Source organism: Pleurodeles waltl, chromosome 3_1 (genome assembly GCF_031143425.1).
Source record: "Pleurodeles waltl isolate 20211129_DDA chromosome 3_1, aPleWal1.hap1.20221129, whole genome shotgun sequence".
Taxonomy (NCBI): Eukaryota; Metazoa; Chordata; class Amphibia; order Caudata; family Salamandridae; genus Pleurodeles; species Pleurodeles waltl.
Genome location: NC_090440.1, coordinates 1,302,474,762 through 1,302,492,781, shown reverse-complemented (window position 1 = coordinate 1,302,492,781; position 18,020 = coordinate 1,302,474,762). Strand labels below are relative to the sequence as shown.

Sequence of the window (18,020 nt, the reverse complement as noted above, 5' to 3'; positions counted from 1 at the left end):
GAGGATAGAAAGTGTAATGACTGTCCAACAGATCAATGCCACTAAATATGCAATGGCCTACCCCCAGTCTATCAAGAACACAAATGCCACGATGTCACAGGACATAAATAGTGTCCACTCTCTCTGTATGAGTTGTCATTAAGGAAATGCTTCCCCTAAGTACACTGGTGCCAGGGCCACAAGAATCTTGGCTGTTCACAATGGCGCCTCCGCTGTGGTTCACGTAGACTGTTTGCTGCATCCCCACCTCCCTCTAACGCTGATTACCTCCTTCTCCCCGCACTCACAGGGACTCGGCCGTGTCCAGCAATAAGTCGCCACACAACAGCTCCATCAGCCACATCGAGTCGGTTCTTCAGCAGCTTGACGAGGCTCAGGTCCAGATGGAGGAGCTCTTCCACGAGCGCAAGATCAAATTGGACATCTTCCTGCAGCTGCGGATCTTCGAGCAGTACACCATCGAGGTAAGTCCTGGCTTAGACTGGGATAAGCTCGGGGGTCTTTGCTTGTTGACAGGTAACAGTGCCTAATCCTCCGCATAGGGGGTTTCAGACACAGCATCTAATTATTGTGGAAACACAGTATGGAATGAGACATGAGACAGTTGTCTGCTTTTCCCACATTTCTGGCTCCCAGCCGCTGCTCCCTCTCCACAAACCCCAGCTGGGGGTGAAAAGGTTTTCCTTTGTTGTGCTTTGCTTGGACTGAAACCTTTTACCAAACTGAGTTTGGATATTCAGGTTAGGATCGCTAAAGAATACTGACTGGGAATTGCTGTTGTGGAGTGGTTTTCTCTCATAAGAGGCCTGAGGGCATATGATTGTTGGACAGCTAGGTGGCGCACTTCTGATTTTACGTTAGAACATTTTAATTGTAACTGGGACTGAACCTGCCTCCTGATGTTTCAACTTACAGACTTGTGCTTCTTGATAAATGAAAGTATACAACTTTATTGCTATATTTACGACATTGAGCGGTGCTTACTTGCATTTACATCTCCTTTTGAGCGCAGTCTTAGCCACACGAGAGAAGCGGATGTAAGTTACGTATCTGGTACAAGAAGAAGATGCTGAGAGCATCTCGGATATATTTAACCCTGTCTCTGAAGATTTACTCTGAGAAACTTGAAGGGTCTGAACTCCTACAATCGTAAAAAGATGAGCAACTTTCAGTGCAAACGTTAGTTACTATGCATTTAGTATCTGTGAGGTGTGCATGCCTTTGCTTCTGTGAGGGCAGATGTTTGTGAAAATAGATCTATGGCCATACGGGAAAACAAAAACAGCCCAAAGCAAATGTTTGAACCGACCCTACTCAGCAGGAGGCCGTGACTAGAATGGGGCCTTGTGGGCCATGATTGGGTCATGGCAGTCCATCCTGCAGTGAAGGCAGCACCCTGGCCTCGAGCCCACAGAAAAAACCCGGGGAGGCAGAATGGCCATTGTAGCCCTGAATAGATCAGTGGGGTATGGAAGAAATGTGTGCGTGTCCCAAAGGACAAAGGACAAAGGTTGGGAATTATAAATGTTTATTTTGGCTCTCGTCATTACGAGGTTGATAAAATGTATTTCATACTACCACGTTGTGTAATGGTAATGCCTCTTAAGTGTTAACGCACTGCTCAGGGGGGCAACAGTGTTTGTATCTTAACGTTATTATTTATAAGCCTGAGCTCATGAGGGCAATATTAATATACTTGCCATGGATAATATTGGAATATTTAAACTTACACGTTGATGCACAATAAACACGTGCATACATGCTTTATTTGAAGTGTCTTTCATTTTAAACTTGTTTTATGCATGGCACGTCCTGAGAGCCAGTATTGTGTACTCCAGGTCCGCGCTACTACGTAGCACTGGTGATTAACGAAAGGTAACCTGTTAGGTCAAAAAGAAATTCCAGGCCGCTCTTGCAAAGATATCTGAGAGCCTGTCAGTGCAGGGCTAGTAGAGTCGGGAACTCCTCAGGATGGGAGTGGGAGGAAGGCCCAGAGGGAGGTGGGCCAGGGGTGTGGCTAGAGGCCAGAGCTTATTTTTGTGTGTGTTTTTTTGCAATAGGGAGAAGAGGTCATGTTATGTATGCTTTGTCCCTGCACCGTACTCCAACGCAGGATCAGATGACATGAGTGGCCACACATGATAGAACATTATAGATGTAGCAGTGAATAATGGGACGTTTTCCACCTCACGGTTCTGACTGACATCATAGAAATCTCAAGCTTTATTCTTGTTCTCTATTTATGTCACTCAGAACTTTATTGTTTATAAAAGATCCCCGTAATTTTATGTTATTGATTTTAGTCTGTACATATAATCCGCACCAAGTGAACATGTGTTTTTTTTTTCCCTCAAAACTATGGATTTGAATCGCTTATACGAATCCCTATCTTTGTATGTAGAGCAAAGAAGCTGTACTTTTTCTGGCCCTCTACCCTTTTAAAAAATGTATTATATTTAGCTCAACAAATCCTTTCTTATCTACTTACACAGATAATAATGTGTCGGTGTTGCCTAGTTATACCTTGTAGATTACAGGAAGCTGCTCTTAAAGTCTTAATGTAGTTGTTCCAGTTTTAAATTCTGTGTTTCATCAATGTTAGTTGCGACCAATATAATGTTGCCCAATGTATTTATTTTTATGGTAATTCTTAATTTACATTTTCCATAAGTCATACATCCGCATTTGCCAATATTAAACAATTAAAATAAGACGGGGATAGTGTCATGAAACCGGTGCTAACAGCGCTCCATTTAAACAACATGACCAAACTGAGCAGTGAATTAATGGGAGGTTAAATACAGGGTAAGGGTACACTGGTCCATTCCGAAGGCTGCACTGTCTTGCAGTCGGGGCTGGGGGCGGGGGTGGGAGTGTACAGGGAGGCGTGGGTTGCCTAATTGGTGAAGTTGTGCTATATAAACAAGCATTGGCAGAGCCATTATGTCTCTTTAATGATATACATTGGATTTGTCAACGTTTTTGAGTTTTACAGGAATGTCCCCAGTGCGTTCGTTCGCAGGTGGGCACTTCTGCCTTCTTTGAATCTGTTTCTTCAAGTAAAACTAAGTGCAGTCGGAAAAGATGTTTGCAGTGCATGTCTCTGCAAACTGATGGACTGGTGGGCATTGTGTTTATTTTTGCTTGTTTTTATTTTATTTAATTTACCTTTTTGATATGATAAATAAAAAATAGAAAATAATACAAGTGAGTGGCATGATAGCACTGTGCAGTTGGCGATCCCTCGTAAAAATAGTTACAGTATGAAAACAAATTAAATGTGTGGAAGGAGGGTTCGATAAGTAGTACAGGAAGCGAGCACCCGGGGGGAGGTTTGGGCATTAAAGGGCCCTATTAAAAATAAGAATGAACAAAGAGATTTCTAACATGTAGTGCAGGCATGGGAGAGTGATTGCATCTGTCATTGGAAAGGGGTGGGTGCAAAAGGCAAGTGTCCCAGAAGCTGTGTGCAGGCGCCAGACACTCGTATAAATAAATAAAACCACAGTATAAAAAATAAAGGTGGGGTATCCCAGAAGAGAGTAAGGAAAGTGATGCATGATGCAGTCAAAAGGAGTGCTATATGGCAAAAAAGTAGTTCCCTCTTGTCGGTAGTAGAAACATCCAAGTCAACCAATCAGATATGTGACAAAGACGATATGCTCCAGGAGCAGTGTGACGTTACAATAAGGAGGGAAGCCAACTCGCCATGAGTTAGGGGCTGACTCAAAGCCCACTGTATGCATATTGTATTGTAGACAAATTGTCATCAACAGCAGACTGCTAAAGCTGTTTGTAGGTAGCCACCTAAAAGTTGGTTTCATGCACTGGTCTTTTATATAGTAACTCGCATTTGGTTTTGCCCACCGCAGCATACAAAATGGGGCAGTGGGTCAGCCTTCTTTACCCATTGCCTCACTTAGCTGTATCTGCACAGTGCCTCTGCACATTGTTAAATCCTGCCAAATGTAGTTCCTTTCTCTTTAGTGACAGATCTGCTTTAAGTACTATTTTACTATACTTGTTATTTTAACTTTAAATACAGCCAATTGGTTTTGCCTGCACTACACTACTACTGCCCAGTTAGACCAGGATTTTATTTTCCATTTCTTTTTGTAAAGTGCTTTTCTCTAGTATTTCATTGACAGTGACCTTGCCAATGCCTCCAATTTGAGTGCTTATTTAAGCGGTGGTTTTTTTTTTCTCCTTCACAAACAATAATAATACTATAAATAGTACAACTTAATGGCATGTCACTGGTAAACATCCTCCGCGAATGGCTATCATTGCGTACATTTTTATTACAAGTATATAGTGGCCAGATTTCCTCTCTTTGCATGGCTAAATATTTTCTTTTTTATATTCTTCTGATATTTCTTGCAAAAAAAATAAAAAATCACGCCATCCTCTCAAGGCCATATCTATCAACTTTGCGAATGCCTGTTTCCCAGGCAATGTGTCTATAGATGTTTGCTGGATTCTGTGGCAGATTCTTCTTCAGCTATAATATCGACTTAAATATGACTGCTGTAAATTATGTAGCAACACATGGTTAGTAGTCTCCCGCTATCACACATCATGTGAAGTTAGGGAGAAAACAAAGAGACCCGTTAAGACTGATAGTGATGACGGATGGGATAAAAGAGGAGAGCGTGGAATGATGCTCTTACGCAAAACATTTTCAAGCTGTATGTACAAACATTATGTCTCTAGTCAGACTTTGGTCCTCAGCAGGGAACAGATATTGGATTGAACTGTTGTTGAACCCAGTGGTCGATTATTAGTAAACTTTTTGTCCCTGAGGCCCCCACAGCCACATCTAGGAAAAGCTTGGGCCACCTTAGTCAGTCGTGAGCTAAGACACCATGAACCCTTGTACACAGTACTTACAAACATATGCCTCTCCCTCCCTCCCACCCAGCTAGTGGAAGATGACGGACTGGGTGCTTATTGACTGGCAAATTTTCTTGAGATGTGTTAGGCTGGGTTTTCCACAGGGGGATAATTACAGTAGCCATGGACTCTTAAAAAACACCAAGGTCAGAAGTATTAGTGGTTAATGCTCCAGTCTATGACAGAAAGCAGACCCCACCTAACCGTATTTGACCTCTTGGCAGACGTGGGTGAGCAGTTAGGCCTTAACTCAGTTGAGCTGTGTGAGGTAAGCCTAGTTTAATACAATACAGTTATCATAGCTGTGATACAGTCTGAATGTCCAGAGAGATTTGTGTGATAAAACAACACTTTAATCATCTTGTTTAAGGGTATAACATACGTCAACAGTAAAAACAGTTATAAACTAAATAGAAAATACAAAATCCAACACAAAACACTGTACTAAATGCAATAGAATAAACACACAATGATACCAATAACTGTAAGTGAATAGTAATCTCACATAGAACGTATACACAAGTGAAATGTGGTAATCTCAATGTAGCAAAGAAACCATGGTCGCCAATAAAATACTGTATAAAATATTTGCAATTATTTAATATTTGTGAAATCTATGTCATGAGTGCACCATATCACCCCCTCCATGATGGAATACCACTGGTTCCCTAGCTGCATCTTCTACAAAGTCATCACGACTGGCACCCATGTGTCCCTTGCTGACAGGCACAGGTGACTCTCTGGTGACTCTCGGCACAGCCAGGACACCTTCAGACTGGAGATGAAGTGAAAAAACAAGTGAAATTGCATTTTTTAAACATGCATCTAGGACATGGGTACTCACAAACTTTTTCTCGGGGGCCAAAATTGCAGTATGGTTTGCGGCCGAGGGCCGCACTGAAGTGACAGCGGGGGGCGGGGCTTAGAGGGGGCGGGGCTTAGAGGGGGCGGGGCTTAGAGGGGGAACAACCACCCCACCCCCTTTTTCAAAACAATGCCCCTACCCCAGTAACACACACAGCGCGCACACATACAGCGCCATCTGCTCTCACCCCTACCCCAGTAACACACACACACAGCGCACACACACAGCGCCATCTGCTCTCACCCCTACCCCAGTAACACACACACACAGCGCACACACACAGCGCCATCTGCTCTCACCCCTACCCCAGTAACACACACAGCGCGCACACACACAGCGCCATCTGCTCTCACCCCTACCCCAGTAACACACACAGCGCGCACACATACAGCGCCATCTGCTCTCACCCCTACCCCAGTAACACACACAGCGCGCGCACACACAGCGCCATCTGCTCTCACCCCTACCCCAGTAACACACACAGCGCCATCTGCACACAGCGCCATCTGCTCTCACCCCTACCCCAGTAACACACACACACAGCGCACACACACAGCGCCATCTGCTCTCACGCCTACCCCAGTAACACACACACACAGCGCACACACACAGCGCCATCTGCTCTCACCCCACCCCAGTAACACACACAGCGCGCACACACACAGCGCCATCTGCTCTCACCCCACCCCAGTAAAACACACACACAGCGCACACACACAGCGCAATCTGCTCACACGCCTACCCCAGTAACACACACACACAGCGCCATCTGCTCTCACGCCTACCCCAGTAACACACACAGCGCGCACACACACAGCGCCATCTTCTCTCACGCCTACCCCAGTAACACACACACACAGCGCACACACACAGCGCCATCTGCTCTCACCCCTACCCCAGTAACACACACAGCGCGCACACACACAGCGCCATCTGCTCTAACGCCTACCCCAGTAACACACACAGCGCGCACACACACAGCGCCATCTGCTCTCACCCCTACCCCAGTAACACACACAGCGCGCACACACACAGCGCCATCTGCTCTCACCCCACCCCAGTAAAACACACACACAGCACACACACACAGCGCAATCTGCTCACACGCCTACCCCAGTAACACACACTACATTAAAAACAAATAAATAAATAACCAAAGAGCCTTACCTGACTCAAAGCACTGTAAAGATGCCACAAATCTGGAACAGCAGGCAGGCAGGCGGGCAGCAGACGTGGAGCCGGTGACAGCAGGCAGACGACCAAAGCCCCGTAAAAGTTAGCTGCAAGCGCTGACTTTTATGGGGCTTTGGCTTCCACAGATCGTCAGGGCAACGCAATAAACAATGGCCGCCGTATGTAAACATAGAGGAGGGCCGCGGGAGCATGCTCCCGCGGCCCTCCTCTATGTTTACATACGGCGGCCATTGTTTATTGCGTTTGGTGTGCGTCTCGCGGTCGCGGGCCGCCAAGTTAGGTCCGTGGGGCCGCTGGCGGCCCGCGGGCCGTACTTTGAGTACCGGTGATCTAGGATATGGAATTATATCACTGTAACCACTGAAATTGTCTCAAGCCAGCTCCAATTTAGGAAAAAGATGAAGACTCATCTCTTTAAAGAATACTATGTCATGGTGCAGTAGCAGTCCTCAAACCAGCTACCTCTCTTAGCACACACATTGACTATATCTTTGCTTTTGATTCTGTATATCAATTGACTGCCTTCTACCTAGGTGTGCGCTATATAAATACCAAGTGCATAGATGTGGAACACAGGATCATATAACCAATGCAGTGCACTGTGTGACTTGCCGTTTTCAGAGGTATTGTTTGTGAATAGCTAGTGTTTATGAACACTAAATGGTAAAGTGCCCACACTCTCACACATGGCTGGTTGAAAAAGGAAGCAACAAAATGGATAAAAGAAAAGTTGATGTGGGGTGGGGTATGCCCATCAGGTAGGGTCACTGGTATTGTATCTGGATATCTTGCAGTGCTTGTCACAGGGAGCCTGCCTCCATCTCTGGTGAGGGGGTTGAGGAGGCTCCACTGATGTCTGCAAATGTCTGATGCCACCAAAGTTGATTCTTCAGGAGTTGTACATCTCATGGTGAGGGACACAGCTAGCTCAAGTTCTTTTCCATATATTGGGTTCCATTTGGGTGACTTTAAACTTCCATTCATTGCAAAGTCAGAAGTACTAGCAGCGTAGGCCAGCAGGGCTTCAGCACAGCTGCATCCCTAGCCACCACAAAATGGGCACTATGCCAGATCAAAACCACTGGGGGTGTATCTTGCCAGTTTTCACTCACAAGTGCCACTGGAGAGCATTGGTGTGCATTTTGAGGGGTTCCTAAGGAATGGGGACATACCAGTCTGTTGCCACAAAACCTAAACTACAGGGGGATATTGTAATTCAGACATAAGTGGAAAAATGACAGAATGGCACAGTTGTACGGTATAGAGTGCCTTTGTCCATATTAGGTAGATACATGTACATCTCCCAAGTGTTTGCTGAGCTTGGATATTCTTTGTCTATCTGGGTTCGGGTCAACTATTATTCTATGATAACTGTAGAAACTATTACCCTCCTCTGCTCTTGTTAGGGGACGCTACATTCTGCATCTGCACGCCTGTCCACCCAACAAGCCTTCATATGAATTAAACATGGAGATAGGACCCTGGAAGTGCAAGGCCCCAGGCAGCCAAATTCACATAAGTCTAACCTGAGTGGCCAAAAGAAATTCTGCTGACACCAGTATTCCTGCATAAGACAAAATTTTGCAACAGCGAAATTTGCTGAATTTTGGACATTTTAGAAGTATAACAAAAAGTTTGTACAGGCCTGCTTCTCTCCCATTTTCTGTGCACGTTGGAAGGAGCAGATCATGCCTGGTTCTGAGAATCTTGACCACACTTCCTTGATACCACTGATGTGCTAGTCGGTACATCTCACGTAATAGGAAAAGATGAGAGCAGAGACTGGCCAGTTGGCTCCTGTTGTAATCCTGCCAGTCCCCTTATACACAGAGGCAATAGGAAATGCAGCTGGCCGCAATGCACCCAGGGCGACATAGAGGGGAAAGCATCCTAGTGTTGCTGTCATGCTAGGGTGGATGGTAGCTGAGAATATGTGGGCCACCGTAGGTGGAGAGTGCTGCTATTACACTGTGCGTCCGGAGCAGAGGAGTAAGACCAAGGGGGCTTATAATGGATCGTCCGGCATGTCCGATCCTCTTTGATGATCAGCTACCTCCGCACAAAGAGAAGAAGGAAAATTATTTTCAGAAGTTTTGATCATCATTGCAAGGTGGAGTCATAGAGCGATCCTAAAGCTTGAAACAACTAAAATGGCCTCCTGATAGTGGATATCAGAGTCAAAAGGGAATTCCTCTGGTCACTACAGCAGTTTTGGGATGACATAACAGCACTCCTGAAACCCTTAGGGGACAATTGAAATCCTGAGCAACTGTGGGGACTGTCCGGGTTTTTCTCTGACTTGTCTGGAGCATGACACAAAATTAAAGATTATGGTAGCAGCTCACTTTTTAAGTGAACAAGCTGTCTAAGTGTGTTGGTGCTGAAAAAAACAGGACAGCTCTCACTTTCTCAAGATGGGTGTTGGCTGATCAAGGAACTCACTGTTGACACCTAAACTAACACAACCTGTACAGTCAATTAATTAGCAAAATATTGTATCCACAATTGTAATTGTAATAGTATTTATATAGTGCTTACTACCCCTGACGAGGTGTTGAAGCGCTTTTCAGCGAGTAGGAAGCTACTCTGGAACCCCAAGAGGAATTAGTGGTCGATTAGTATAGGGAAGTATGAGTACAGTTATTAGTATTATTATGAGTTAATTTGAGCAGAGGATATGTGAGTTTATTAGTTGGATTGTAATGGTGGGATAGAGGAGGGAAAAATCCAAAAGAGTTAATTCAGAAGTTTATAGTAATAGGATGAGGCTTAGGGTGAGTAAAGGGGGGATGGAGGAGGGAAGAGTCTGTGGAAAGGGTTAGGGAGATCATAGTAGCAGAAGGGGTTTTGGATGAGTCAAAGGTGAGATAAATGAGCGAGGATTTAGTAGGGTTGTTTGGGAGATCATGGCAGTAAACTGACGTTTGGGGTGAGCTAGATGTGGAAGTGGGGGGAAAAGCTTAGGCAGGGTTATTTTGGAGATGAAAGTCGTATAGTGGGTTTGGGATGATTCAGAGTGGGGATGGAGGATAGATTGATAGACATGACATAGGGTGATGGGTAGACAAAGTTAAGCTTACAAGACAGTACATTTATAATATTTGTATTTATTATTTTACATATACATTTTTATCATTATTTGTATTTTTCTTTAATTTATTCATTATTATTTTTTTACTTTAATTTATCATTTAAATTGAATCTATAGATTTTATTTATTTTTATTTACTTTTTCTCTAGTGCAGTAGGACTAGAGCAATAAATAGATATGTAAATATGTAGTAAGGGAATATATGTTCAAAGAATATAATAATGGGTATAATAACATGAAAGAAAAGTAGTATTGTATAAACACAGACTTTCGAGATTTGTATTATTTGAAGTTAATAAGTGTACTTTTCTAACATTTATTTATCTTTCCTTAGTTTTTGAATAGTGAAATGCTTATGATGATAAAATATTTGATCGGTGTGATATGAAAATGAGGGCAGGGATTCATAAGTATCTAAAATACCAAGTTATCTAGGAGCTGTGCAATGACATATAAACATGTTAAGCATAGAATAACATACACATATATATGTATATATACACACATATATACATGCACACACATATATGTGTATGTATATATACATATATATATATATATATATATATATCCATGAGTAAATATACATTTGTTAAACAGGTTTAAAGAGTATGTGTATAATGTATTGTTATGACATAGTAGCGATACATATTTCCTAATAAAGAACTATACATGTCTAGAATATACACACAATCATATTAAAAGTACTCATCAACACAGGCATATGCAGTCCATTGCTGTTTGACTATGGTGGTTATGAAGGAAAGAGCCAACTCTTGTGTAGTCTTCTGAAGACAAGATAGTTATCCCTGGATCTTATATTTGGGGGTAATGAATTCCACAGTTTGGCTGCTTGAAAGGAGAAGGTTGTACCACCTATTGTCTTTTTCTTGTAAGGTGGTGTCCTAAGGTGGGGTGCCAATCTTGAGCTTAGGTTTCTTTTTTTAATTTATTTGGTTATTTTCTTTCTGATAAAAAGTGGTCCTGTTCCATGTGTAGTGTTGTGGGTGATACAAAGCAGCTTGAAGGTGGATCTTCTGGCAACGGGTAACCAGTGTAGTGCTCTCAAGGCAGGGGAGATGTGGGCTTCTAGCTTTACATGTAATAATATCCTGGCAGCGGAGTTCTGAATACATTGTAGTTTTTTCATAATAGATGGAGATGATCCATGAGGCCATTGGCATAATCCAGTTTGGATAGTACAAGAAAGATAGTAGCCTGCACCTTGTGTGGAAATCCGAGGTGGGGGAAGATGCGTCGTAGTGTCTTTCAAGGTGATGAAGCTTGTTTGTGCTAATGTGTCCACTTGGGCATTCATAGTTAACTTGGAGTCCGTGGTAATTCCAAGGTTTTTTAACTTCCTTGGATAGTTGAGGAGGTGGTCCATGATCGTCAGGGCAGGCGCACACTGGGTCAAAATTTTTCTAGTCACCACATGTGAGTATTTCCGTTTTGGAAGCATTTAGTTCGACATGGCACCAAGTCATTCACTGGTCAATGGCTCTGAGGCAACTGAAGATTTGTGAGTTTTCAATGTCTTTGGGGCATTCCAATTTAAGTAGTATTTGTATGTCATCTGCATAGTTGTAGCATGTGAGTTGAAAATCATTGATCAATTCTGGTAATCATATCATGCACATGTTGAAAAGCAAAGGTGAGATGATTTATCCTTGAGGGACCCTTGCTTTTGTGAGGAAGGGTTTAGACGAGAAGTGGGAGAATAGATAACATTGGTTCTGTTTTGAAGGTAGGATCTAATCCAGTAGAGAGTAGTCCCTTCTATGCCGGCTTCGTGAAGTCTTTGAATTAGAGCTGTGTCATTGTCATTTATTATGTTGCATTGTACTGTTATTTTCAAAATTCCTCACAATCTCAACGTGCTGGGATAGCAGTGCTATGCTGCTGACATAAATACCATGAAAGATGAACACATCTCTAAAGAAAAGTCATGATAGGAATGCTCAGACACAAAATCTAGCAAATCCCCCAAGCCCTGGTACTATTTTCTTCAATCTCTATGCTGTAGTGTTTGGCATTAAAACACACATAACTTGATTCAAACGCTAATGCATAAAGCAGAAATCACTGCAGCTAACTCAATTTCGTGTGACACTTAGAATGAATTTTCATAAATAAGGCTTTCTACAGCTATTCAAAAGATTTCTTCCCAGAGCCCTTTTCAGAGTGGAATGATTTGGGTCAAAGTCGAATTAAAACTGCAGGACTGGATCACCAACACAATTATAAGAGCCGATCGTGAAGCCGGGTTTAAGTACCGTGCGAAAAAAAATAAAAAATGGAGCATAAATTGGCATACACGTTTGGTTGATTGCCTGAAATATACTGCCTGGCCTTATCGGTGGCAAAGCTTAATCTCGCTCATTAAAAGTCAAGACATTTTGGGCTGCTGAGCCCTCGGAGTAATTCGATTTACTAACATTTATCAAACTAATTAAACGCGGCGCGCAGGATGCCTAAGCCACCCTTTTATTTCTTATTTCCGAGCGCGAACAAGGGCTGAAGGATCAAGTTCCAACGTGAACAATTAGATAGGCGCATCTCCAGCTTAATACAATTAATTGTCTGGGGCCTTGGATTAATTAGACATCCACACTGCAAGGTGAATGGAGCTTTTTTCCCCAGGAAGGACATATCTAACTTACAGAATGTGTTCACTTGTGAACATGTGCATTGATTTTTAAGATACCGACGTGGCGGGAAGACACTGGTATTTGAGGGTCCTAGGTAGGTAGGCCTGTTCGAAATTTCTGTTACACTGGTGTGATCTCATGTAATTTCACGTTTCACCTGTCATGTGTTATTCCTGAAATTACACGACGTGGCCTAATTATACTGCGATTTCAGCATGGGAACTGGAACACGGTGGCAGACCAGAAGGGGAGTGGCTGTTGCTCGCTGCACTTAGGTATTCTGTGCTATTTTTTAGTGCAAAAAGGACGCGAGAGTTTATTTTGCTCTAGAATAAATGTCAGTTTAGTATTAACATGTAATTGTTGTGGAGTAACGAAACCCTTAATCCTAAAAACTCTAATCCCCCTAAATTCACACCTGTGGGAGAAGAAAACCAGGAAACGTTTAGTGGTACTTGTAGAGCGCGTAATCTGCCTTCAGTTTGGTTTCCGAGTCTCTAGGGGTGCCATGTAAGCTTTCCCCAAGGTTTTCACCGAAGGTGGGAGTCCGAGTCTTCCCGTGAATGCATGTTGTGTTCTAATCCATCTCTAAATTGGATGGCAGTATCTCATTCATTGCACTGCAAGTGTATGACTGATCGCTGAAAGGTGCGTCTAGAGGTTTTTATTGGTTTCTGGCATGTTTCTTAGTTATTAATTTGCCCATTGCCGAGATTTTGGGGATATTCAAAAAATACTGTTGCTAGTTATGTCACCCATTGAAGCTGCGTTGAACATATTTGTAGTGTTCTTTGAAAATTGTGCATTTGGTGTGCATTTGTTATGTTTGGGATGAAGCAATTGCTATGGGATTTTGTTCTTTTACTGTGCCCGAGTTGAATGGGGAATGGGTCACATTAACGTGTTCGGACTAGGGTGACGAGTTAGATGTGTGTATGTGGTGGATCTTGGTGTGAGATGCTGTTCTGATAAGCTCTGCAAGTGAATATATGGCTTATACGTGTTGTGTTGGATATTTGAAAAGTCGTCTTCTTTTCTAATGTGCTTTGATGGGTGACTTTGTGTGGCATATCTTGGCTGTAAATCCATGGCCCTGGGTCAGATGGTAGATCATGAAAGGAAAGGTTGATTTGCATGAACCAGCCACTGAGGGGCTTTCTGACATTCTGTTATATGCAAGCACATACATAAATGCATAACACAGAGCACGTAAGCAGCAAGGGTTGTAATATACTCACTACTTAGAATATGAAAAGGAAACACTCTTCCATAAAGCAGCAATCCCCATGTCTCCATGTTTACAACCGCTTCAGTTTCATTTACCAAGCCCACCGTTAAGAAACACTGACGCGCCCGCCCCTCCTGGCTAGCCTGCTGCTCTGGGATCCGTGTCCTGCACACTCATCTGTGCACAGACAGATGCTCTGGATTATGTCTGATATGATGTTTGAGAACATACATGGACTGTGATGAACTGGATTCCTGTGTCTTCCATGCCTACGAGTCTATTTGAAATCTGTAATATGTCTTTGGGTGGGAACCTGAACAGCTTCAAGGAACATTCATTTCCTGAGCAGACTGAGCAGAATTGAACTTTAAGCAGAAAACCATTAGGAATCAGAATGTTAGCCCAGGAGGGCAGAAGCATTTGAATGTCATCCTCTTCACACATGCTTGCATGTAGCCTCGCATAGCAACATTGCTAGTCAAAAGTGATGTCTTGGGATCAAGAACTATTAATATCCTTAAGGTGCTCAGAAGTGGGCATCCAGGAGAGAAATGGAGAAACTGACTGAAGAGTCTTCAAACCTGCAGTTCATAGTTTAAATTCCATTCTCTGATGGTCTTCCCTCCATTAACATGGAAGCTGGTCCTTTTTCCAACACTGACTATATCTATTGCTTGTAAGCTTTGTTGATGGGGTAAGCACTCACATTTGAGATTTGGGTGTGACCAGTAGGTCACAGGTTCGAATCCTGGTCAGCACGCTACACCTTAAATTGTTTTGTTGTCCGTAAATTGAGCACCATTAAGATGGGCGAGAAACGACTCATGAAGCAGTGCCAAGCACTATGTCAAACAACTTATTTATAAGATCAAATGTAAATTCGCCCTTCATTGATACAGGGCCATCACACACATATTGCAAGGCAAGGAATCTGTGGTACGGCACCACCAGCAAGGAGCAGCAAAGTGTCCGGCAGGCGGGAGCTGTACATCGAGCTTTTTTGTTTAGGGATAAAGGTAGGTGTCATAGGTTTTTTGTGAGGTCTGGCCTAGAGACTGCTTTAGCTATTTTACCTGCCTCATGTAATGAAAAAAGTTATGGATAAAATTACATACATATACGCATCAATATATGGTCTTTGGTAAGTCCTCTTCATCCATTAGTCTATTTAACAGTCATTCAGGTTTTACTTCCATCCACTACTGCATATAGCTTCGAGCAATTCATTGGCTCTTTTACATTGTGACTGATGGCAGTTTGTTTGATCAAGTGGGCACATCTGCCTAAAAAGAAGTGCACATCAGAGCTGGTGGGCCAATAATTTAATGTAGCAATGCTTTTGTTTTCCCATTCTTTTATTTGTTTCTACATGTGTGTTTAAATTATGTCACGAGCCTTCAATAATTCAAAGCCAATAGTTTTTTTTTTTAAACTTTTTTTTTTAATTGATTTTATATATCAGATAAACATTACAAGTCGTATCATCTTCCACCACAGGATTACAATATATCTGCTTAAAAGAAAACATATGATACCCCTACCCCCCTCCCTCCCCACACGGCTCAGACCACTTGTAAACCTTCAACCTCATTTCTAACTGCGTTTAGCGAAGACCTTAAACGTATGCTGATTAGCTGATGGATAAACCCCATTTATGACTAGTGTGAACTTTTTGTTGTTGCTGGGGCTGTTTCGACAGGCGTGTGGTAGTAGCCCGGGATGGAGCCTGACGCTTCCAAAGAGTGTAGAGAGTGGGCGCTATTCCATTATGCTGTATTTATTCGCACGTTTGCAGGCCAATGAGCAACTAGTGTACCAGGAGGAGAGGCATGCAGGCCGTCACAACTCTGTATATGCCACGCGTGGATTATGTCGTTAGTGGAAAGTGCGTAAGTGTAGACACGTTGTCTAACCTATCATTACATTCCCGGCTTATGGGGGTTTATCGTCGTTCTTTGCCTCAAGTTTAGCTACTAGTGTCTCCCATACTGCACTTCCTGTATGTTGTTGTCCTTCTTGCGCCAACTTTTTCAATACTTGATGTTCCGTGCGAGCCCAACGTAGTGTTAATAAGTACCAAGTTTTCCGAACAGGTGCCGTGGGAGCCTTCCAGTGCATAGCTATTAATCTTTTGTACATTAAGCAAGCTAAATCTATAAATTTATGCAAGTGTCTTTGTTTTTTGGATCTCGTCCTGAGCCCCAGTAGACAGGATTTGGGTTCTGTTGACAGAGTTAGCCCTGTCAATTCGGAGATCTCCTGGACTACCTGCGACCATGCTTTTTGTATGTTAGGGCACTCCCAGACCATGTGATAAAAGTGAGCTAGCAGCGCTTTGCATCTGGGGCAGGACGGGTCCGAGTCCGGAAACATGCGCTTTATCCTGGCTGGAGACAGATATGTTTGGTGTGTGTAATTAAACTGGGTGTATCTAAATCTGGGATTCCTCGACACTCCACGGACGTGGTGTAAAGCTTTCCGCCACTCAGCCTGTGAGATTTGATCGGGGAGGACGGAATTCCATCTCTCCCTTGCTTTCTCCGCATGTGGCTCTGGAGGTTTATTCAGGATTTTGTATAGGCTAGATATTACTTTTGTTTGGGCGTCATGTTGTAGAATATGGTGGATTATAGGCGAGGATTCTGGTTCACTATTGCCCTGCCCCCATGTTTTTTTGATTGCATGGCTTATGGCATGGTATGTCAGGAATTGGCCAGGATTTATCTTGGTAAGATCCTGTATTGCCTCAAACGACATGAGCATCCCGTCCTCAAAGCAATCGCCCACTGTCTGCACCCCCGCCCCCAACCACACTGCCGCCACCTGCGCGCAGGCTCCCGACCACTCTGGCAGATGGTCCAACGGGATGCATGGAGAATAGGGGAGTACGAAACCCCCTCCATGTACATATTTGACCCAGCAAGCGTGTGCAGCCTCCATCAGTGGGCTGACGTTCCTTGACTTGGGGTGTTTGGAGGCCAACCATTGTAGCAAGGGGGCGCCCTCTAACCAAGTCCGCATCCACGTTGTGTCCGCCGTTGCCGGCCTATGAATCCAATACTGAACCCACTATAATTGTGCTGCTGCATAGTAGCGTTCACAGTTGGGGGCCCCAAGGCCCCCCACTTCTACCGGGCGCTGCAGTATGTGAAGGGCCACCCGCGCTCCGCCCCCACCCCAGAGGAGCCGCCGCAGGACTGAGTTCAGGTTCCCAAAGAAGCTTTTAGGAATAATGATCGGAAGAGCCGCAAAATAGTATAGCAGTCTGGGCAGAATCAGCATATTTGCGATCGCCACCTTCCCTGGTGGGGAGAGCAGCAGTTTGTTCCAAAATTGCAGCGAGCCTTTTATAGCGGCCAACGCCCTGCCCAGGTTGCCGTCTCTGAGGTCTACTGTATCGTGGTATATATTAATCCCTAGGTATTTAAACGTCATAGGGCACCATTTTAAGCGCCCAAGTGGGGGAGCTCCTTGTCTCTCGGGCGGCCGCTTTGCAAGTGGGAACGCGCATGACTTTTCCCAGTTCACCACTAAGCCCGATAGACCTCCGAACTCAGCTAGCAGTGATATCACTGAGGGGACAGCATCCTGCCCTTTCCGAACATATATTAATGCATCGTCTGCATATAATGATATTGTGTGGTGGACCCCATTCCTAACTATCCCCCAGCTCTGTGCCATAGAGCGTACCCTTGCCGCGAGTGGTTCCATTGCTATTGCAAATAACAATGGGGATAGTGGACAACCCTGTCTTGTGCCTCTTGTAATTGAAAAGGTGTCAGAATTTACCCCGCACGTCTGCACCCTAGCTTGTGGGTCCGAGTATAATGTCCGAACCCAGCTTATATAATTGGGGCCTATTCCCATACGGTTCATTGTGGTCAGCAGGTAGTCCCACTCGAGCGTGTCGAACACCTTTTCAATATCCAGTGAGAGCACCATTTCTTCGTGTGCATCTGAGGGGGTGACACCCATTATGGACAATAATCTACGGATGTTTAAAAAGGTGTTGCGCTTTGGTATAAAGCCATTTTGGTCGTCATGTATTATAGTGTGCATGATAGGAGCTAGTCTATTTGCCAGAATTTTGCCTACAAT

General features: G+C 43.8%; 1 protein-coding gene across 6 annotated transcripts in view; it reads left to right on the top strand.

Moving 5' to 3' along the window:
- The window catches only part of KALRN (kalirin RhoGEF kinase), a 1,333,112-nt gene that overhangs the window by 752,366 nt on the left and 562,726 nt on the right, over positions 1–18,020 (top strand). For all 6 annotated transcript variants that reach the window (XM_069224644.1, XM_069224642.1, XM_069224641.1 and 3 more), the window contains exon 13: positions 290–464. In XM_069224644.1, coding sequence (XP_069080745.1) covers positions 290–464 — 175 coding nt within the window. The remainder of the gene's footprint in view (positions 1–289; positions 465–18,020) is intronic.